The sequence below is a fragment of the Lytechinus pictus genome, chromosome 11 (genome assembly GCF_037042905.1).
Source record: "Lytechinus pictus isolate F3 Inbred chromosome 11, Lp3.0, whole genome shotgun sequence".
NCBI lineage: Eukaryota > Metazoa > Echinodermata > Echinoidea > Temnopleuroida > Toxopneustidae > Lytechinus > Lytechinus pictus.
The window spans coordinates 32,196,108-32,220,318 of NC_087255.1; the positions used below are offsets into that span (position 1 = coordinate 32,196,108).

At 35.1% G+C, this 24,211-nt stretch overlaps 1 protein-coding gene across 1 annotated transcript; it reads left to right on the forward strand.

Moving 5' to 3' along the window:
* Positions 1 to 650: 650 nt before the first annotated feature.
* LOC129271192 (A disintegrin and metalloproteinase with thrombospondin motifs 6-like) lies at positions 651 to 20,467 on the forward strand. Its single transcript, XM_054908566.2, has 16 exons — positions 651 to 693; positions 2,644 to 2,749; positions 3,263 to 3,397; positions 8,295 to 8,436; positions 10,767 to 10,877; positions 11,400 to 11,545; positions 12,137 to 12,200; positions 12,667 to 12,915; positions 13,634 to 13,838; positions 14,281 to 14,444; positions 14,855 to 14,993; positions 15,497 to 15,623; positions 16,054 to 16,258; positions 16,844 to 17,020; positions 17,579 to 17,738; positions 18,239 to 20,467. The coding sequence occupies exons 1-16, from the start codon at positions 663 to 665 to the stop codon at positions 18,343 to 18,345; spliced, it is 2,268 nt and encodes a 755-aa protein (XP_054764541.2). The 5' UTR covers positions 651 to 662; the 3' UTR covers positions 18,346 to 20,467.
* The last annotated feature ends 3,744 nt before the right edge of the window (positions 20,468 to 24,211 follow it).

Sequence of the window (24,211 nt, forward strand, 5' to 3'; positions counted from 1 at the left end):
TTGATAGCTGGAGAGAGAGGGGGGAAGGGGTTGGGGGAGAAAGAAAAGACATACAGAGAAATAGAAAGGAAAGAAAGAGAGATCAAGAGAGGGAGAAGAAAGTAGGGGTAACCTCGTATACTGCCTGGAGACAGATAAAAGTTAAAGACTGTTTCATTTCATTAAGCGAATTATTGCAAATATGCATTGTAACAGATGATCTTCTAAAGATGATACGCGCATTTTAGATATGACACAATCTTTATTAACTTGAGGTACATGTGCGTATGCAAATAACTCATTCAGAAGCAAATTTGTAATAGTGCTTACTTTGTAGAAGCAATTAAATAGAGGGATGAATGACTTATCACATTAATAAAAACCCAAGTAAACATTGAAATTAGATTAGTGTCTGGCAGCACTAGAAATTAAACTTAAGTGAGTGAATGTACATGGTGATTACAGAGTCAGCTATAAACTGCACATCTTATGTAATGAAAGAACTATAATTAAATAGTTCATGACTTAAAGGCTTTAGTACAGGATTTGAATCATACTGTTCTATTCTCTTTCACCACAGCTTATTAAGCATGAATTCCTCTTCTTATCAAGTTTCTTCTATCCTTGGTGATTTAAATAACCTGTGTCTTCTCTTTCTTTTATTCCCCAGATACGATCTTTGCATGAGATACAACCAACCTTGCGGCACAATCGGTGAGCAACTTCCCTTCAATTTAGCAACATTCCTTTAATACATCACTCCTAATTTATTACTCTAGGAACATACCTCGTAAATTTTTTATGATTTGTCATGACAAATGGGACAAATGGTCCCTTTTGCTTCCAACAAGTTACTGCCATGACTTGAAGACTTTTCATCTTTCTTCAAAGAATAGAGCTAAAAAAAATGAAGTATCCTTTGAATAGTAAAAAACAGAAGTATTTTCAAGCAGTATGCCAACATTTGGAGATATTCAAGGCATGGCTGAAATGATTTAATACCAAAACAGATGGTTAACCTGTTAGTAGTTGTAAACAAGTGAATTTTTGATAATTAATGGAAACAGGTATCCACTGTGGTATCAGTTTGGGCAAAAACAAGATGCCTCTTTTTGTCTACTCCATCTTCATGCCAAGTTTATCAGATTGCAGAAAATTGAAGATTAATTAGGTAAAACTTGCTCTATTTAAAGGTCTCTAACTTTGCTATAGTTTCGTCTTCAAAATATGTATGCAGGATGTAGGGAGTGGGTTTTGATGCGTGTTTTTTTTTCTCTCAGATCCTCTGCTTAGCTTCATTTTCTGTTCAAAATGTAGATTTTTTTTTGTAGGATGTTGTAATTACATTTGGGTTTGATTAAAACCAGGAGAACCTGCATATATGTCCAAAATTCTGAAAACTGTAAATGAAAAACTTCAAAAAACTTTTTAAAAGTTTATGTTTCTTCAAGTAAAGTAATGTGGATATTATTGCCTTGTCACACAGTATAATTTGATAAATATGCATTTTTTGTTGGGTTTATCTCAATTATTAACTGAAATAGGCATACCAAGTCTGTAATCCTTCAAATTATGTTGTTATGTAGATAGTCTATGGGCCTACACCTCTTTTACTCTGTTAGCGTCTATTACACAATAACCCTTTTTATAAGTTATGTAAAGTCCTCTCTTATATGGGCACTGTAACCCAAAGGTTGGTGATCGATCACATGTTTGATTTTTACAATTGATTGCAAATGATGATCAATGCAATTAATCACTAAAATTCAGTCCTAGGATCGATCACTAAGTCTTGTGTACTGTGCCCAGAGTAGGCTATTATGATATGTGTTCCATCATCACACATTTATTGTGACCTCTCCACCTAATTGATGTAATAGACCTGTAATGAGAAATTACCTCACTGGGAATTATAGAGGAAACTCAAATTACATTTATTCCTGATTGTTGTTAGGCTCCTCTTACACAGGGTCCCTATTAAATTACACACCCATGCTCACCAATAATTCCCATTTCAGAGTTTTATGGGATCAATTGGGAACCTTTCCCTCTATTGAGTTTAGTAAGGGTATTATTTGGTGTGCCAAGTCAATGCCTTCTTGCTCCTCATAAAACATAATGTGTGATAATAATGTTGCAAGCAGATGAAGAAAATGTTAGTCATACCAGTATAATAATAATTTTAGCTGCAATCCAAATTTTAAAAAGTGATATTATCTACATATTTTGCATGCAGTTCTTACGAGATAATATTTGATACATGTACGCTTCCTCTTCCATGGAATTATTTCAACATCAAAAGCAGAGCACCATTTCTTGAAGCTTGTGAGCACTGACTAGTTGTCATTTTCAGGCAGTTACCATGGTAACAGTTTGAGATGAGTGCGTCATAGTCAATCATAACCAAGGTTTTCTTTTAAATTATCAGATCTGACAATTAAGTCAGTGTTAATGACTTGTCACACCCCCCTCCCTTCAGGCCTTCCAAGGGTGCCAAATTGTAAATATTCATTAATCATGGATTTAAAAAAAAAATGAAGATATTGGTAACGTTTCTTATTCTCAATACTTCCAAGGCCTTTTTTTAAAGCATCTGAGTATGAATTAACCTGTAAATCTATAATCAATTGAATAGATATTTCATATACTCTTTGTCTACTCTAGGTCTTGCTCCTGTTGGCGTCATGTGTAGACCAGATCAGAGCTGTAATATAAATGAAGATACAGGATTAGCGACAGCATTTACTATAGCACACGAGATAGGTCACAAGTAAGTTATAAGAATATTAATACGTAATAGCAATTAGAATGATAATGATAGATAGAAGGAATGAATCTTAGATTAGACAAAGTTAAAGAAAGATGAGGAAGAGCCAGAGAAGGAGTACAAGGGGGAGGAGAAGGAGGAGGAGGGGGATGAGGAGGGGTAGTTGGAGAAGGAGGAGGATGAAAAGGAAAAAAAACAGAGGGAGAGAATACATCATTACTTTTTTATGTGCTGCTGAAGATTATTGGTATTATATCCCAACCTTGTCAGCTGTACAGACCTAATTCTTGTTTCTAAAGTATATTAACCTGTCAGATTAAAAAAAAAACTGCCTAATAGTTTCTTTTACAAGTATATATATATTTCATGATTTACTGGATTAGAAAAATGTGTGAAGCATGTACATTTTTAAAAGTCATATTTTTGTATATTTCTTTCACCAATATTTATTGCTTGGAAATTTTTAATGATTTCAAGCAGACAAGTAACAGTCATTTTGTATCACTTTTTTAATAGTTTTGGTATGAAGCATGATGGCGATGGTAATGCCTGTGGATCACGAGGGGGCATCATGGCGGATCAGATTACTGAAAACAGTGACCCATACTCATGGTCTGAATGCAGTGCTCACTACATCACATCATACATAGAGTAAGTCAATATTTACATCATGAAAGTGATTATGATGATCATTTCTGAGTTATGTATGGTAACCACTTCAGCTTTATAACTTGGGGGCTGTTGGAGAAAGAGTTACCGTCAGAACCAACTCCAAAATTAAATTTATACTTTATTTTCATCCATTTAAAAGCACATTTTTACAGGCCTTTAAATGCCTTTGAGGTATGTATGTTTTCTGAAGGAAGGCATACAAAATACAACGTAATTTAGTTGTTATCGTGGAGAGGTAGAAACTGAATGGTGCTATAATGAGCCTGTGAAAGTTGATTCAGCAGCAATTGACCCATGTCTCACGGAGGTCAGAGGTCATTTTTGGTGAGAGATCAGGTGGTCAAGTGACCCATATCCGTGCCCTCTCTCTCCTCTCTCTGCTTCCCTGCTGGTCACACCATGCGTCTCACTGTATGCATTTACCTGTGTCACATTGACCCAGAAGTTTTTAGGATAGAACGTACAGGAAAAGGTGATGACAAGATCTGCCCAGAAAGCATTTCATGAAGTCATTTCTTTCAAAGCATATCTTATCAGCTTGTCATTATTTTTTCACTCAAAATTAGCTCTCTTAGCCAATGAGAAGCAAGGATTTCAGTAGTTTGTAACAGTTTTCATGAAAAATCATGAATAAATCTGCTTTCAAAGAATCCACACTTGCAATAATTGAGATGGGGGAAGTGTTTTCCCATGTTATGCCCCCCTCCCTTTCAACAGTTGAATGCTGTCTGTGAATGGCATATCAAACTTTTTGCATTTGAATGTTATAACAGATTAGTGGCACTGTAGACCTACAAAGTTTAATAGGTTTTTACTGTCATCATCACAAAGTCGAGGAAAGATATAGGGTATGCATTCAACTTTCGTAGAAGTCATATAATCTAGAGCAGTGCTGAAAATTTTGAAACACAAACAATGACACCCTCATCTCTCACCCCTTAACTATGCCTTTGAGAGCATTTTGTTCTAGACTTGTGAACAAATATTTTCATCTCTGCTTACATTGTTTTCTTTATTTTTTTATCTCACTTTATCTATCTTTGTCTCTCGTTCTTTCTGTCCATTATATTAACTTTCTATCATGCCATTGAGAGCAGCTTTCATGAGACTCTTTAAAAATGGGGTGCCGCGTGGGTTGAGAAAACAGCTGTCGAGCTACTGGGATAAATTCATCATTAGGTGTCTTTAGACTGACTCAAAGTTTGAAAATACAAGGTATTCTCTGTATGGGAAATTTACCCTGATCTACCCCAATCACAAACTAAGAGGTATATTTAGCAGTGTAAATGCAAATTTCTTGTTATATTCCCGAAAGAAAATACCCGATAAGTAGTACGTACTTGTCAAAATTGTGAGAACTTTCATAGAGATTTTTCAATGTCAAAGGTATTCTTGCAGTGTGGAAGCAAATTATGAACACTTTCTCAACCCAGCGATTTTTATTTCTATGTAATGACTTGTAGCTAAAAGAAGCTGTGATAGTATCTTACTCAATCACAATTTTTATCATTCACTGAAGATTTTTAGCATAATGTTACTCCCCTAATTCATGATCTTACACTATTCACTATCTTACATCATTTACTGGAGATCATCATCCAATTTCTTTTGAGATATTGTACAAATTGTTGATGTAATCTATCATCAGTGACACCTTTTATAACAGAATATTTGGCCTTTTGATTTTGAGTCAGTACAAGTTTGAAATATTATGGAATTACAAGAACATACAACAGAAGGACATACTAGAATATGAAGCCTTGCAAGGATAAATGGCATGAGGCAATGAAAATTGGATGAAAAGATGTCAAAATATCAACAAGGCTTGTATGACAGAAGAGAGGAGGTCAGATGTTACAAGATAGATGAGGTCAAACTGACCGCTCGCCTGTAAATAAGTATCCTCTCTGGTCACTTTTTATTGGTCAAGTGTGTATTGCTTGTCATTTTGTGATGTTGAACTTGATAATATGACCCCAATAAGACACACAAAAATAAAAATGATGAACAGTTAAAAGATTTTTTATTGTAGAGTTAAGAAATTCAGTCATGCTTTTATGGGAAGGGAGTCCAAAAAAAGTAATACTTCACAAAAATTCTAGTCTTTTTTTTTGCTTGTTTATTTCGGTACCTACTTGTGTAAAATTCCATTTGTAACCTTGTAGTTTGTTGTACATATCCTTGTAATTTTTGCCTAAGGGGGCATTTAACAAAGTTTTGCTGTTGTTTGACAGTTTGAGTAAAGTGCAGCCAGCAGCCTACATTACTTGTAAATCACGTTCTCTCCTTGAAAATTATTGTTCGAATTTAATTCCTTTATTCAACAAACGATCTAATCATCCTATAAAATTGATCAGTGTAAAATGGTTTTTTATTATCACAATAGAAGTTTTATTTAATGGCCAATTCTGGAGAAGGCAAAATACATTTTGGAGGATATCCAATTATTAGAATTGTTTACAAATTTTTCCTGAATCCTTAAGAATATTCAATAAGAATTAAAAACTCTGACAGGTAATCCTATGATTGTCTTGAAATTTTGATCACTGATAAAATATCGTAATTGAAACTAATGTTTTATCTTGCAATTGATAGTTATGAAATTCACAACGATAGTTGCTCCTTGTGGGACTGACATCAAACTTCTATTAAATCATTGAAAGTTCTATTTTTACTTGTTGAGGGAATAGGCATACACTTGGGAGTCTTGGAAATATAGATTTTCAGAAATCGATACTCATACTTTGTTGTGGCCTGCGGCATTCCATCTAAGATATTGTGCTAAAAGTGATTGTGTGATGCTATTTTGAGTAGCGAGTTTTGGGTCAAGAAGTTACAAAAACTACCTATTGGTAAACCACAAATATACTCTGGGCACATGCATGATGCTAAAAAAAGTGAGCATTGTTGGTGTTTATATCTAAAAATATACTTATTTCCAAATTTAGGTTGCGCCTGATCAGGTCTTGATGTTAACAGGGCATGTAAAGCTACACTAGAAATAGGGATAATGAACAGCTAGATTTGTACATTGATTTCCCATAATTGCCCCCAAAAAGGAACATTTTTTTCAACCTAGTCCAATTTTGCAAAGTACAACGGGGGGGGGGGGGTAGTTATGGAAGGTTCCATTTTTTTTATCATTCCTTTAACTATAATTTCTTTTTAAACAGTTAAACTTAGTAATTGTTCCCTTCTTTTTCTTGTTTTTCCCCCCAATGTTGTTTCTGACCTTTTTTTATCTTGGCTATTTTGTGCTTTCATCTTATTCTTTCCAAATCACTATTTCCTTTAAAATTTCCAGTTATCATTCATCTTATATTTCAAAGAAAATAAATTTGTCCCATGGGTTGAAAAGTCAAGAGCCAATACTAGTGTATGAATTACTGTCCATTTCAAAAGACTTACTACTCTTCAATCTGTCCATGATACAATCCATTTAGTTTTATGACGTTTTGAAGCTTTCAAAAAGGGCAAGCTTTGATTCATTTTATCATACAGGAACCAGATCCTTGAAAGGGGTCTTGTAGGGTCAATTTTGTGATTTATTAGTTTCCTAAGTACAAGGATGAACGATAATTGAAAGACTTGTCCATTCACTAACCAATCTATCATGGCTCTATTTGTTGACTCGGTGTGCATATATCAAGGTTGTATTTGAAATCCTGTTTAAAGTATGGTACAAAATATGACCATGTTTAAGCTTTTGAAATCAGGGGGGTGTGTCATGGAACATGTTGTCGGTGAATTTCGCTGACTAATTTGCTCTGAGCCAATCAAATGCCAGGATTTCAGTAGCTTATATTGAATCGTGGGTGACAATCACTGGCTATTTGTTCTGTGAAATGCTCCCCTGTACTGGTTAGTGTGAAGGAGGTGATATTGTGAAGATCTTTGTAAAAGAATAGACCACCCACCAGAAAAAAAAGGCTAATCACTGCCAACAAGTGAAGATGAACAAGATGTTTGCCTATCGTTCAGTATGAAAGATTGTGAATTCTCTTGAAATATTTAAGACCTGTGCATCTAATCCTTTTGCCAAATAGGTTTTTTGCTACCATAAAGAAACTAAATAGACCTACACGTGTATGATTTTGTTGTTGTTGTTTACATGTTGCCAATTCAGATTGAGTAATGATTTCTTACGCAATCTCCTAAAGGAGGCCCTTTGCCTCTCTGGGATAAGAGACACACTTCTGATAATTCTCTCGTATTACTAATCCTTTTTAGATTTAGAAGCCGTCACTCAATATGTTAGTGTGAGGAAGTTTTCTTGATTGGGCCTTAAGTGTTAGGAAATGTTCTTGATGAGACATTAATTTGAGGAAATGTTCCTGATCGCACACTCACAAGCACAGGGTAGCAAAATGCATTCCTACACTAACAATAACCAACATCTGCAGACTTTGATATGATCAAACTCTAAATATGACACAAATTTAGATTTTGATTATCCTCTTCAACCTTACTTTTACTCGAAAGTATCTTCTTTTTCTCTTTTATTGTGTCACATTGAAATAGTTTCCCTTTAGATTAGCAACATGAAGATTAAAATGTATGGCTCTAATTACTATCAGTTACAGTGGTTCCATGACATTTGCTCTGGCGACAATTGCTCCGATGGAAAATCTGCACGTTGAGCCGAACATAAAACCTAACCTCCAAAACTAAATATACCCTAACTCTGCCCTCTGAGATATTAAGACCAGAGCAAATATCGCAGAAGCAAATGTTGTGTCACCAATATAAGAGAATATTTACTCTGATGTATGAGTTTTTAACATCCGACTGAAGATACCTGTTCAGTTTGGAATGACCATCTTGCAAGTTATGATCAACCCTTTCTGTCTGTTTCCATCCACTCCTCTTCGTACAGGTCAGGTAAAGCGATATGCCTTGACGATGTTCCGCAGCTAGCAGACTATTGGTTACCTACCGCCATGCCAGGTGAACTAGTAGATGGGAACCAACAGTGTCAGCTACAGTACGGCCAGGGTGCCAAGGCTTGTAATACCAATGTGAGTATCCATAGCCAGGAGATGAATGCTGCATGTGGGCTCAAACTCAAGGACTTTGGCACTTTTACAAAATCAGATATGATGTTTTTCCCCTGTAGGAATCCTGGAAGTGTCTTTTCATTACCATCCTTCACATTTCATCATAGATTTTTAAAAAGCAATGGGGAAAAAGGGAAAGCCGCTTTGAAAAGACACACAGCACCTTTATAGCAGGGTTCCTGCATCAAGACATGGCACCGACTTTGGACAAGTCGCCTCTGTTCTGAATTCTCAGTCTTTCCCCTTTCACACTGCATAAAATAACTGCTATGACTTCAAGATAAATACAGGCAAGGATTGCTGTTACTATTGTGAAAAGGGATCTAGGGTGGTTTGAAGGAAAATCAATTATTTTTATTGCCCCCCCCCCCCTCACCCATGGATGTCTATTGTAGGTCAGGTTGGTTTTATTACCAATTTTATTTATATATCAGATTTTAAGACAGTCTGTCTAGAAGCAACATTTTGGGCAGTCTCAGGTGGCTGAGAGTGACTGAAGAGGGGTTTTGCTCTAGTGTGACTCTGGGATGACATCTGTAGTTGGATAATATCCAATACCTATTGTGACATCCTCCAAACACAGCAAAATTGTCAACAATAATTTAGCATAAACAGAAAAAAAATGAGAAATTTCCCCCATGGAACAAAGTATGATTGGGGGGGGGGGGAGATGTCAACAAACTTTCAAACAGATATGAAAGTCTGGAGAAATTGCCCCTGGTTTCCCTATCCCATCTAGGGAAATGTTTTATTAAACTAGTCATCAGTAACAACTGTCATAAGCCTATAGCTGCCTATCGCCAAAAAGTAAAGTAAGGCTGTCAGTACAATGTAAACCTTGCTGAATCTTGAATCATGGCCCAGCATTTCTGCCTGCATGATAGGTATATAAATTTCACAAATAGGGAACAACATTACCACAAAAGTTTATGCCATGAGGTATAAATGCAGCTGAGTAATAATGATGTAAAAGTGATTATTATGGATGTTTCATACCCTAAAATTTGTTACTTTTTCACTAGCTCTTTGTAGACTTGCAACATCACTACACATTGTTGGTTCGTCATACAAAATAAAAATGATATTTGTGGCTTTTCTTTTTTCATTTACATTAAATATCTGACATTAAGTTAAAGAGTTGTAAATGACCCAATAGTGATTTGCTGTTCGTGTAGTTAGTGAAATCTTGGCACATTTTGGTTGTTTATTTCCATAACATTTTGTTTCTAAAGTGTGATGTTTCAAAATTAAGTTGGTTTCTGATTTTATGCATATATGTTTGTGTTGCATGTATACTCTAATTGGGCTAGTTTGGGAGACATTTATACATGTATATGAATTGCAATGGTTTATTTTGGGTGTTACATCCAAACATGTGTAATACTTGTCATCAATTTATATTGAGTCATACTAAACAGTTTTGAATTCCACCAATAAATGTTAATTCCACTAGTTGGCAAGCTGATACTCTCCAAGTCAGTGCAAATTGGGATTTTGGTTATTTTTAACATCCTACAGATAATGTGCAAATTGAAAAGGATTTGTAAATTACTTTGTTTTGAAATGTAATATTGGCATGATCATGATACATGCTATGGGTAGAGTTACAGCTGCCATAAATCATGTTAATGTATATATTTTTTTTAATCTGTGGATTGCACTAAATGACAGTAGCATACAAACCACTCTCTAATTACATACTTCCTGGGTTTTTTATTACATAAATTACTCACAGCCATTCAGATATTTGATTATGTATTGATCATTTTAATGATAAAGTTCCATATAAGGTGAAAGAATAATACTATTTGTGTATTATTTGCCTGGTTTCATATTTTAGCTAGATTATAATCTTTGTTGATTTGTGCAGTTTGGGTCAAATGGATGAATTGAGAAAGGTGACAAATCCTAACTGGAATTATAAGAACACTTAAATTGGACAAGTAAATTCTTTTCGAGCTTGTTATGTATTAATGTTTTAAAGAAAATCATCAATCACCCAAACTAAATGCAATAGTGTATTTCTTCATATTCCCTCTCTCGTAGAATATTATGTCAATGCATTGAAATATATCCATTATGTATTTCTTTTTACTTCCCTTTCTTATAGAATATATTTCAACACATTCAAATTAATACAATTATATATTCCTTTATCCCTCTTTATCATGTCAACACATTGTAATAATTTGAATTATATATTTCTTTATATGTCCCCCACATGTAAAATATATGTCAGTGCATTGAAATAAAATGAAGTATATATTTTTTTATATTTCCCTCTCATGTAGAATATATGTCGGGAGCTAGCTTGTCAGAAGCCAAACACAAGAGCATGTTGGAGAACAGGAACACCGGCTGCGGAAGGAACGCGATGCCAAACATCTCTTATATCAGAAGGAGTAAGTAGGAATAATAATACCCCCTGTTTTACCCAGGGTAGCCGCTTCAGGTACAGATGATTTTCCAGCTGTTCCTGCATTCTTGGTCACTCATTATTACTATAATAATAACTACTAACTATCCTTGAACAGCCGTCATGAAATCATGCCCTCTGCCCCCATAACACAAATTATAACAATTAATTCTTTGACTGATTTCTTTGATGCTTTGTACAGATAATTGTGTGCAATTAGCAATACAACCAATGGTTGAATCATTGTATGATCAGTAGATCAATAACTGAGCATTACAGAACATTGGTCTTCATTGACCAGTCTTTCAAAACTACCCCTTTTTTTAAATCAGTGTTTTTGATACCCTTAACGAGTGCACGCGCGGCCCGCGTCCAAAACTGAAAAAACACCCCTTCTAACCATTTTTTGGGTCACGCGTGTGTACAGCAATATATTTGACTGGCCCACCCCCAGCCCCCCCCCCCCCCGGGACTAGTCTAAACTTTGTTTTGTTTACTTGTAACACAGTGGTGCTATCTAGGAGACTGTGTAGAGTATGGGACCAGACCTCAAGCTGTGGATGGTTCCTGGGGGACCTGGTCCTCATGGTCAGACTGTTCCAGGACTTGTGGTGGGGGTGTCTCAAACTCAGAGAGACAGTGCAATAATCCAGAGTAAGTTGGACTTTCATTCTCATTCCTTTGCTCTAAGTCTTTCAGGCATTGCAAGAAACTAATCATTAATTGCAAATTGGGGGTCCCCATATTAATTTCAATTAATTGTCAATTTACAATTGATTGCTGGATCTGTTTTTTGTAACAAGGTGTATGAACTGATTTTCTACGGCTTAAATTGATCTATGAATTGTAAAATTGTAAGAGCAATGTGCGACAGACTAAATATTTTCTTTCAACACACTGTGACTGCTAAATTCTACATTTAATACTTTTTTCAGCTGATACCTCTCGAATAGGCACTGTTGAAGAATAATATTGACACAAGTTGATCTCTTGGCCAGATTGAGTCAAATAGGGGCAGATGATGCTAAACTTGTGCCTAATTCATATTTTAGAATTCCATTCAGAAGTGCTTGAAATTCATGAAAAGCTCACCCAAATTCTTATTAGATAAACAAAAATTCTTGTGGGTTTTTTTTTCAAGTGTTTTTTTACAGCTAGATGAAGGTAGGAGCACATTATGCTTATCTTTAAGTTTGTGAAATAATGAAATTAATATGTTTTCGTTCTTTTTTCTTAATTTACCAGGCCAAGAAATCGAGGCCAGTACTGCACAGGAGAGAGAAGTAGATATAGATCATGTAATACCAATGTAAGTACCTTTGTATGATCCAATCATAGGCCCGTTTTCTGAACTCGGGTTTAAATTAAACCGTGGTTTAGAGTTGTGGCTTAAGTATGGAGGGCCGATTAGAGCACAAATCCCTAACAGTACACATTCAATTTGTTAACTCATATGACATCCAAATTGTTCATAATTGTCTGGGAATGATAACTGAAGTATTTTTCTTCATTATGAAAGCAAAAGGAAACAAAATAGTAAACATAAAAAATATACAACGCAAACAGAATTTTTGAACTTTTAGCTCCCCATAATTTTAGCACAGGGTTAGACCGTGGTCTAAGTTAAACCTGACTTCAGAATACGGGCCATAGTGTATAATTTATTTCTGGATCTGGATGTTGTAGAATGTAGTAGTTATAGGGGTGGTTGTGATACATGTTCCTCTTGAATTCTAATTTATTTTGCCTTCATTATGCTTTTCATTCTATTCCAGGATTGTCCAGAAAACTCGCGAGACTTTCTCTCCGTCCAATGTTCAGCCTTGAACAACGAGGTCTACCATGGTCAGTTCTATACGTGGGAGCCGTACGTGAGTCCAAACCCTGAACCTTGCCAGCTATCGTGCGTTTCCTCCGGGGGAAATCATCTTCGGAGGATACCAAAGGTGGTTGATGGAACGAGATGCTACTCCAAGAGACACAAACCGGATTCTCTAGATATATGCATCAACGGGAAGTGCCATGTAAGTTGGAATCAAACTTTGTGCCTAAGTTGGCAGGCCTTTTAAATTTGTATAGGGCAAGACCAGTTTTTACACGGGGCTCATTTCTATATTACAGCACAAGTGGAAGATATGAAAAATGGCACGACAAATCTCCGTAGCCAATGAGATGTGCATCAAGACCAGTAAAGAGGCTTCCAATGCCATGGCCTTGGTTTGTGGTTTAATGTACCTGAGTGCTTTTAAACATGAGATCAATGAGTGGAGGGACCTGAGGGTTGTTTCACAAAGATTTAAGTATGACTTAGAGTCACACTTAAATACCGAGTTGCGTATGGTATGAAAGGCTTGACCGCATTGGTCAGATCGTGTCATGAGGACGCGCACTAACTGCGTATCTATCAATACGATCGCGCGTTGCATATCATGTACGCGTCGGCATTTAAGTGCAACTTAAATCTTTGGGGTGTTTTACAAAGATTTACAAAATCACACACTCAAGGCTTTGCCGAATTAGCATGTATCTATTAAAGATATTAGAAAAGTTATTCACAGAGAAGTTTTAAAATCTGAATACATTGTTAAGCACTGGATATACATGTTGAGCTATACTTTTTGTCATTGTCTTGTTGTGTAATTACAAGATATCATTTTTTTATCATGCAGTACTTATGAAAAATTTAAAGTATAGATGCAAATTGTTGCTATATGTTTTGTTTCTGCTACATTTATTAAACAGGCTGTAGGATGTGATAAGATATTAGGCTCTGAAGCCAGGGAAGACAAGTGTCGTGTGTGCGGAGGAGATGGGAATTCATGTGAGACTGTTGTAGGTACATACAATGGGGAGCTGGTTGCAGGAGACTACCAAGAAATCCTTACCATACCTAGAGGCTCCGTTCACATCAGTCTGCAGGAGATGGCCATTTCTAGAAACTATTTAGGTAAGTAACAGCCAGTCTTGGAGAGTACTTCATCAACATTTGGTGTCCGACAAGTTTTCAGATTTGAGTGGATGAGAAGCACTGATGAGTTGATCTTTGCATGCAAGATTCCAAATTATGTTATAAGTCAGAACGATTTTGATTTACCTTACACTTAATTTCACTTTTCATTTCAATTTACTTTATTTCCAACAATATACACCTCAAATAAATAAAGTGAAATGGATCAACTCAATTTTATAAACAGCATTGAGTCATTGTTACAATTGACAAAAAAACATACTAGCACATGATTTTATGTGAATATATAATCAATTACATTAATGAAGAAGAAAAGTGACATTTGTGAAAAGAACCTTGTTATTTACATTTTGTGAAAATGGAGACTTCATCAACGTTCATTTACACAACGCTGATCATTTATTCTCTTTATTCCTTCTAGCGCTGAAATCGGTGAATAATGATTACTACATCAATGCTGAGTGGATGATAGATTGGCCTAAGTCTTATGATGTGGCAGGGTCTACGTTTGTCTATGAGAGACCTGACGATGCACCAGAGATGCTCAGGGCACTGGGACCAACTAATCAAGAACTTGTTGTCATGGTAACTACCTCTTTAAGTTTCAGAGAAATATTTTCAGATATAAGTAGTTGACAAATGTAGCTGTTTATTGATTTTACACACATTATGGTTTAGTATAGAAACAATGAACATGGTTACCAATTACATAACTTTTTGTAATAAATCAAATACTTGAAATGATTGTTCTTAGGAATATGAATAATGATCTGCTCAAAGGTTTTGTTTTATTATGAATGAACCTATTGTTAATTTCTTTTTATCTGCTTAATAAAAATGATATAGATTGGTTATGAGTTGAGCGGAAGATAATATAAATGAAAATGGTGCATATATTCTTGGAAGGTGAGCCCCTAAAATAAAAAACAAGAACATCAACAACAATGAAAAGAGTTTGAGATTAGAGTTGATTTTTGTTTCTGTTTCTTTTCTAGTTACTGGTTCAGGAAGAAAATCAGGGAATCAGATATTCTTTCAATCGTCCGGTAACGAGAACAAACCAAGGTGATAGACAGATGGCGTTTACTTGGGAGAGACGAGAATGGTCACAGTGCTCTGTTACATGCGCAGGAGGTAAGAATGACTTGACTTGATTTATTCACCTTCTGCATCTACAAAGACATAATAACAGTAATTTATAAGTATGTACAAACACTGCGAGACAGAAAATAAAAGAAGAATTGATAGAAATGTGACAGAAAATAGCGGAAGGATGAAAAAGAAAAAGAAAATGAATGAGTGAAATTTGACAAAGAAAATGCCAGAAAGGCAATGTGTGGTAAAGGTTACATGTTGAATAATGAGTAAATGGATCGATTGATGGATGGACGGACGGATGGATGGATGAATGGATGGATGGATGGACGGACGGATGGATGAGCAGGTGGATGGATGGATGGATTGATGGATTGGTGGATGGGTTAATAAATAGATGGATAGTGAATTCAGTGATTTTTAGAATCATAGATAAGTGCTTAATTGAGGAGATAGATTAGATTAGATGAGATAGATAGATAGATAGATAGATTGATAGATTTTTGATATGTTTATCAATAAACATTGTTGTGTTTTTACAGGTGTATCAGTATCTGAGATGCAGTGTGTAAGAGTAGATGATGAGACTGTTGTCAGTGATACATTCTGTGATCATCCTAAACCTGAGAGGAGAACCGTATCATGCAATACACAGGCTTGCCCACCTGAGTGAGTATTATATTCTAGCTTACTCTCTCTCTCTTTCTCTCTTGTGCCTGTCTGTTCACACACTCCCTTGCTTTATCTTTCAGTCTCTCCTTTTCTTGTTCTTCTTCGCTCTGTTTCTTTGGTTTTTCTCTTCACATTTATTTTTTGCCCCCTCTCTCCCTTTACTCTCGTCCCCTCATCATTCTATTTCTCTTCCTCTTTATCATTTTGTTGCCCTCCCATGCATCCATTCCATGAATTTAGTTCCTGGTAAGAATAACATAAATAGCAAAATAAATAAGAAGAATATAAATTCCAACAGTTTCCAGATAAGAGTAACTAATCAGGATTTTAAAAATCATAGATCACATTTTGTATATCTGAGCTAGAATTTCTGCTAGCAAAGGATATGATGGTAAATGCATTGATGATCTGTTTATATGACTTGTAGATGGCAGATATCTGCATGGTCTGAGTGTACGAGGACGTGTGGTAATGGTGAGAAGACCAGGACTGTTCTATGTACCACCAAGGTGACCCAACACGAGGATGAGGTGGTGGATGAGGCGTTATGTGAGGAACATAAACCAGCGGAGATCATGACGTGTGGTCATAGGGAATGTCCACCTGTATGGATCACTGGACCTTGGGCACAGGTGAGTGCAACTCTTGCTAGGAAGCTCCTATTCATGGTGATAGTGGTGATATGCCTAATATGATGAACATGAAGCTAACAAAAAAAAACACTCTTAGGAAGTTTTAGGAATTAATAAGTGTAATGATTAGGAGAAGAAGCAGACAGAAAGGAGATGATGAAAAAGTAGGAGCTGGAGAAGACTAGACGAGGTGGGATCGAAAGAAGGATGAGGTGGAGGAGAAGAAGAAAGAGTGGAAAGGAGAAAAAGGGAGTAGGAGGAGGAGGAAGAGTGGAAAAGGTGGAAAGGGAAAAAACAAAGTACGAAGAAAAGCTTCAGACATTAGTGAGCTAATATATGATTTCATGTATACAGATATTGCTTTCTTAGACTCTCGAGAAGCAGTAAGCCTATTGTTCTGGAGGTGTGATGTGTTGGGTCATCCCTAATCTTGATAGCATTGCATCATGTATTCATGATTGTTTTATATAATCTTATCAAATTAATACTCCTTATATGATTAAATAATTTGATGGAACAAGGATAGCATGATTAATATGAAATATAGGTAATCAATATTCACTCTGATTGTTTGTTTTTTTGCAGTGTTATCCATCGTGTGGACCGGGTCACAAACAGCGTCATGTCCAGTGCATGAGCAGTGACCGGAGGCAGACCTATTCACATATCATGTGTAACAAAGCAGACATGCCGGTCTACAGAATGCCATGCAACCTAGGGGATTGCCCTCCACCTAGGTGGATCGCTGGTGATTGGAGTGAGGTAAGGGAATCGCTTGGATGATGGTATTGATGATGGTGATTGTGGTAGAAATTATATGGATGATTTTTATGGTAATGATGGTTGAGTGATGACAATGGTGGTTATTGGGATGGTGATGGTGGTGGTAATGATGATGATGATGATGATGATGATGATGGAAGTTGGTAGTGATGATGATGGTGATGATAATTATGATGATAGTGATGATGATGATGATGATTATGATGATTATGATGATGATCATGTTGATGATGATGGTGATCATCATCATCATCATGATTATGATGATGATGGTGATCATAATGTTTTATAGATGATCCTTATAATTTTTTTGAATCATGATGTTAGTGATGAGGATGATTGTCAATACTATAATAATCAAAGACATGATCATGATCATAAAGTTTATTTCTTATTTAGATGGTCACATTACAGTTTATATTTGTTGATATTGTAATGAGCATCAAACAGATCTTCTAAAGTGACTTTCTTGTGCCACATGATATTTTTTCATTTGCATCATAATAACTAATGCATTTTTCCCCATCCCTTCTCCAGTGCAATACTCGGTGTGGTATGGGTCAGCAGAACCGGCCAGTCAGCTGTATGGCTCAGAACGGTCTTATACTCCGAGATCAGAACTGCCATGCTTCAGAGAGACCAAGTAGACAAAGACAGTGTGAGAGTCCTTGTGGTACAATACCTGCACCACCAGAGAGTAAGTACTTGATAGATCTGGAGGGGTACAAGAGGGGGGCTAGATTGGGTAACAGGTGGATTGCAAGGGTCTTTAGGTTTATTTTCAAGCCAAGAGACTAGTTGTACATATAAGATTCAAATGCCATTCATCAGAGAGACCAAGTAGACAAAGACAGTGTGAGATGCAATGCAATGGTCCTTGCAGCCCCAAAGACTCATGAATAAGGCAAATTTCCACATGTCCTACTCTTTCTGTTTCATGTTGCTTCAGGAAGCTGAATGTTATTCTCGTCCCTGTTGGGTTTTTTTCATAAGTGGAAAATCACAAGCTTTCTTATAATGAGTTTTTTAAATGGTGCCTTCATATTTACTAAGAATAAATTTCTGATAGAATTCTAGCATTTATTTTTAATACAAAGTTTATTGAAACAGGGTGTCATACAACTTACCTGTCACATACATGTAGATTCACTTCATTCCTCAGAATAATACTATCAATTTCTTTCATTCCTTGCCCAGGTTGTCAAGATGCCAGCTCTGTCACATACTGCCCTCTTGTCAAGAAATTCAGATTTTGCAACAACGAATACTTCCGCAAAATGTGCTGCAGAACCTGCTCTAGCTGATAGGGTGTCCTGTTAGGTGGTTAGGTCATGTGACTGATCATGTGATAGGATGCAGCAAGAACTGCCATGAATTATATGCAACTGTCTTCCATCCAGCACTATGCAGCATTCTTGTTTATTTTTATTGTCAGATGTGTTTTGTATGAGGGGAGGTATGTAACCAACTAGGCTTTCATTTTGTTTTTTATATGTAATGATATATCATGGTCACCTGATACTTTTTTGTCATGTGATCAAGTGTCACATGATTAGTGTGCCACAGATTGTTTCAATGTGATTTTAACTATACAGTGTTATATGCTATATGTTTCTTTGCGTTGAGAAAATACCAACTTGTCTTACAGATACCAACCTCACCTCTGTTATATATATATTTTTTAATATTTTGTCATTTTGTAAACAATGCAAATGAAGGGAATTATCCTCAATATAATATTACAATAATATAAACTTGTTTGTAATTTAATTGAAGTTTAATATATTTATGGGCAATTACCAGCTATATGGATTGATGGTGCCTTTAAGAATTACCCCACCTTTGCCAAAAGAGAGTCAGCCTTAAAAAAGATTATTCTTGATTTTGATATTAATCAGTGCATATCTATTTCTCCTTTTTCAACATGGTGCTTATTTTTACCAATTGTTTGCTGCGCACTAGAGAAGATGTTAAGAATATTTTACATATATATTTTTTTGAAAATATTTCTCTTACTGTGCAGATAGCATCAAATGAATTTCATGTGTACAGCATCTAATTTGTTTTAAATGTTATTTTAATTGTAACAAAGAACATTTTTGTTTGTAAAATGGATTACTTTTACTTCTTTGTTTGTATATTGAATTTAAGAAGATTAAACTATTTAAAAGTACTTAATGTGAAAGTTTGTGCTGTGTGTGATCTAGATTAGAGAAACAGTTTTGTTAGAAATTTAAGTCACTCATATCAACTCTACTAGAGCAGAATGGATTTGGTTTGCAGAAGAATAAGCATTTGTGTATTATTTCAATTTACAATGTAATAGTTACTCCTTTGTAAATTTATTATTTGTTGAATCTGTTATGAGTAATGAAAACCCTTTCAAATTAAGATTAAAATGTTTTATAGCCGGTATATTACTTGGATTTGAGATCATCACATCTTCAGTAATGGAGATAATGATATGGGAGTACCACAGTGCACTGCTTTAGGTCCATTAATGTTTATGTTAACTTACATGTCAGGGGAGTGTTTCATGACACATTTTGTCAGTGATTTTCACTGAAGAATATGCTTTTAGCCAATGAAATGCAAGAATTTGGGTAGCTTATCACAGATGTACTCCCCTGGCCCTGAGAGGACATAGGTGATTACTCTAGGGATAGTGATTTCATTTTATATTTACTTGTTCAAATACCGAAAGGTGTGTGTGAGGGCTTGAGGAAATTCTTTATTCAGTATTGTATTAAATTTGGTGCTCAAAAATCATTCTTTTAGAGCACTGCATTATAATGTTTTAGATTACTGTTATAGTTATGTTTGGCAGTGAATTGAAGAGGATACATGAAAATAATGCTTTCTAGTTTCAAATTTAAGTAAGAAAAGGACATCTCGCCAAAATCTTTGCTACTAGCATCTTAAGAACTAGATATTGCTTTGAATTTTAGTGACAACGTCACACCATATTGAATGTATAAATTACATGAAAACATACATATATGTTGAATTTGAGTACTACTTGGTATTTTTAATTGTATTCTACTACCACCATTATACTTTATATAAAGATTTCATTTTATGTATTTGAATTGTTTTTCTTGTTTTAAAATAAGGGAGTACAATCCCAAAGAATTATTTGTTCAAATGTTGTCTTTGAAATTATCATTCTTCAGTATTCTTAAGCTATGCTAAAACTAAGGAAGCAACCAGCCGATATTGTGAGAAGTTACTTGCTGAAAAATAAACATTTTAGATTTTGCTTTGATGATTTATTTCATAGAAGTTACTTTCTAATATCAATTTATTAGCCATTTATTGGAAGTGAGAATATGTGGTGAGCAGACAACTATCAACCTAAGCTGTACATATAATTTGTATATAATATTTGTATAAAACAGCATATTTCATCAATCTGTACACACATCCAAATAAACAAAAAATATATGAATATATAAATATATAACAACAAATTATCTATATATAATATGTGATATAGCTATTGGTAATGTGGATGGAGGCGGCCCTCCATTCAACGCAGATTAATGCTTGGGGAAAAAGAAGTAACTGTTTTTTATATGTTATTTATTGATAATATGCAAAACATGAGAACGAATTTGCTTTTCATGATGATGATGATGATGATAATATTTTGTGCTATAATGGCTGCTGAGTGGTAAAGCTAAAATATTTTCAACTGTTGTATATCTTGTTTAATTTCTACCAGGTATGTCATTTGTTTTCATCATGTTTATAAGTTTTTATCCCTTGTTCAGCAAAATAGAGGAGTTTAATTTGTATCGCTTTCAACACCTCATCTTTTACCTTTATTTATTCTTCTATCTCAACTCATTTATCAAAATCTTGATGCCAAACCATTATTTTTTCTTTAAAAGGAATTCTGTAGTTACCTATTCATTATACTAGCTTTTGGCTTTGATTTTATGGCTTATTTTCTCCCAATCTTTTTTTTTCTTTCCTTTTTTTTTCTAATGGTCTCTTTTTGGAAAGTTTAAACCCGATTCTAAACAAGAATGAAAACAAATTGTTCTTTTATCCAAATACTCTCTCATTACAATACTTGTTGTGGATAATACAATTTTATTTCAGCATTTTATTAAGAAACTATATCGAGACCCAGCTCGGGCATTAGGAGCCAATTCATTCACTGTATCAGTAGTAAAAGAATTCTTAAATGATAAGATGTCCAAGCCAGTCATGTATTTTGCTCTGAATCTTCAATCTTGTACTGCTTAATGCCAAGCATATTTTTTGTTCTTTGGTCTTTTTTTTGCATCGTACAGTTCACATTGTGGAATATCACAAATCAGTGGGCTGTACTCTGAACTCAGGTTTGATTCAAATTTTGGTCTGAAAGCTGTGGTATAACTACGGATAGCCAATTGGGACGCAAATATCAAACAGTAGAAATTCAAATCATCAGCTCACTTGGCACTCAAAGTGTTAATGACTGCCTGGGGATACAATGGTTTTCTTTATCAAAGTAGTACAAGGAATACTCAACAGACATAAGATATGTACAATTTAAACACAGTTTTAACATTTTTGGCTTCCCATAATTTTAGCACAAAGTTTATAGACCATGGCTCAAGTTAAAAGCAGACTTCAGAATATGGACCAGTATGTTTCTCCATATTTAAGATATCGTTGCGTAATATAAAGGGAGTTTGGGGAATTTGAAAATTCTGAAGTACTTATACACACCCTCACGCAGGGTCATAATTTGTGTAACCTTCCTAAAATGGTTTGTTTATTTTTTCTATTTCATATAAGAAGTTGTAATGCCATCAAATTATCGCTACAACAGTTTACGAAGTGAAGTAAAAATAGAGAAAATGGGGGGACATAGGAAAGTGTTGATTATTTTATGGAATTTCCCACAGAGATAGGTAGAAATAACCAAAAAAAAATCATATGTCTTATTTGACAAATTAGGAAAACCAGTGCCCGGGCCCCGTTGCAGACAGAGACTGTTCAATGAAACTTGAACACTAAAGGGCAAGTCTCAAAATTGCACATGTGATTGGTTCAAAATCAAGTTGCAATTGATTGTTCAGGTTGCATTAGATTGCAACTAGTTTGTTTTTTGGTTGCTATGGTGCACACGTCCACAACATCATTTCAAAATATTGGTATTGAAATACCCATGGAATGTATTCACTTCTGTAGGGCTATTTCAAAATTTGGAAATTTTTCTTAGAGTTGAGAACGTTGTATAAGTTTTTTTAATATCTTTTTTATTCATCAAAACGGCCTTCTTTTTTAAAATGCTGCAGAGAATTTTATATTCTATTTGTTTTCTGTTACAATTCTGAACAGTATTCTTGTCATGTCTCAACATGATTATTTTTTAAATCTGGCCTTGTATTCTTCAATCATGCTATATATTCATGTTTAGGGTCTTCAGTGTATTGTTTGATCAGCAGTGTAGTCAATTGGTTGAATTCTCATCAGTTTTGTGGCTGAATGATCTTACTTGTATTCTAAAAAAAAAGTTTCACTTCACTTTATGTGGTCAAGTAAGTTTTTCAATATGTTGTAGGTGACGTAACCTGCATTTTGTAGATGCTTTATATTATGGAAGGTATGTAGGTTCACTAAGTCAATGATGATACTGTTTTTGTATACATCGTCTTTTCATTTTGTATGTCTCATGCTGCGTTATGTTTCTCTTATTGTGGCCTTATTGGGGTGAGAGGATCTACTAATGATGTGTTCTATCGCATTATGTATTTTCTATGCAAACTTTTCACCCAGCAATGTTTTGTGAAATTTCTCTTTGTTCTCTTCATGTCAATTTTTTCTACTATTTTGTTTTGCATAAAAAATAAATGTCACTCACATAGTATGTACAACCATCAATACATTATTAAGTGAATTCTTTATTGGAAGTTAAGTAATAGTTAGATGGAGGATAAGATGATGAGGATGGTGGAGATGATGCCTGTAATGAAGATGATTGTGATCATGATGGTGGATACAGTGTTCATGATATGAGCATGGAGCTATAACGATATGAGGGATGAAATTGATGATGAAGATTGGTGATGGTAGTTGTGATGATGATGATGACGATGGTGTTGGTGATGATGATGGTGATAATAATGTGGATGGTAGCGATGGTGATTAAGATGATGATGATGATGATGGTGATAATAATGTGGATGGTAGCGATGGTGATTAAGATGATGATGGTGATGATGATGATGGTGATAATAATGTGGATGGTAGCGATGGTGATTAAGATGATGATGATGATGATGGTGATAATAATGTGGATGGTAGCGATGGTGATTAAGATGATGATGGTGATGATGATGGTGATAATAATGTGGATGGTAGCGATGGTGATTAAGATGATGATGATGATGATTGTAATATTGATGATGATGAGAATCTGTTAAACCGTAGCTGTAAACACAACCTAATGTAGCATTGATGGTGATGCCAACTACGGTGTTGACTATAATGATGATAGTGATGGTGACATTCTGAACCAGTTGTGAACACAGAACTCCGAATGAAAAAGATGAATGTCGCCCTCTCAAGTCTAATTCTATTAAGTTCTTTTTTAATAAGTGGAGAAGAGAATGGAAAATAGTAAGAGCGGGAGAGCGAGAAACACAGACAGATAGACGAAGATAGCGAGGGAGAGAGAAAGAGGGGGGGGGGGGGAGATACAAGAAGACAAAGGGACAAAGAGACAAAAATGAATAAGCAAACTAAAAACTGTTTTAAAGAGAAGAAAACGCTATCACCGTGTGTCACCAAATAATATGGGGTAAAAGATCATGTTTGTTCTACTCCTTGCGTCGCTATCTCAGAAAGAGGAAAGAAGTTCGGGTGTTTAAATATTTACAGTTAAACACTCCAATCTTTGGTCAACCATTGGCATCGTCAGTGGTCGGTAAATAGTGATAGGTTTTGTAATCACAATCTGAGGAATACATCATGAAGATATCTTTATTTATTATGACTAACATATTGTACCCATTTCCATGTTATATACTTATTCTGAAAAAAAACTATATTAACAATATTACATAGGCCCTATAGTCCTAGATTCCAGTCTCCATAATATACATAAACCTTCATGACTCGTATTATGAAATCAGGTTTAATAATAAACTTTGGTGGCTTTACTATACGGAT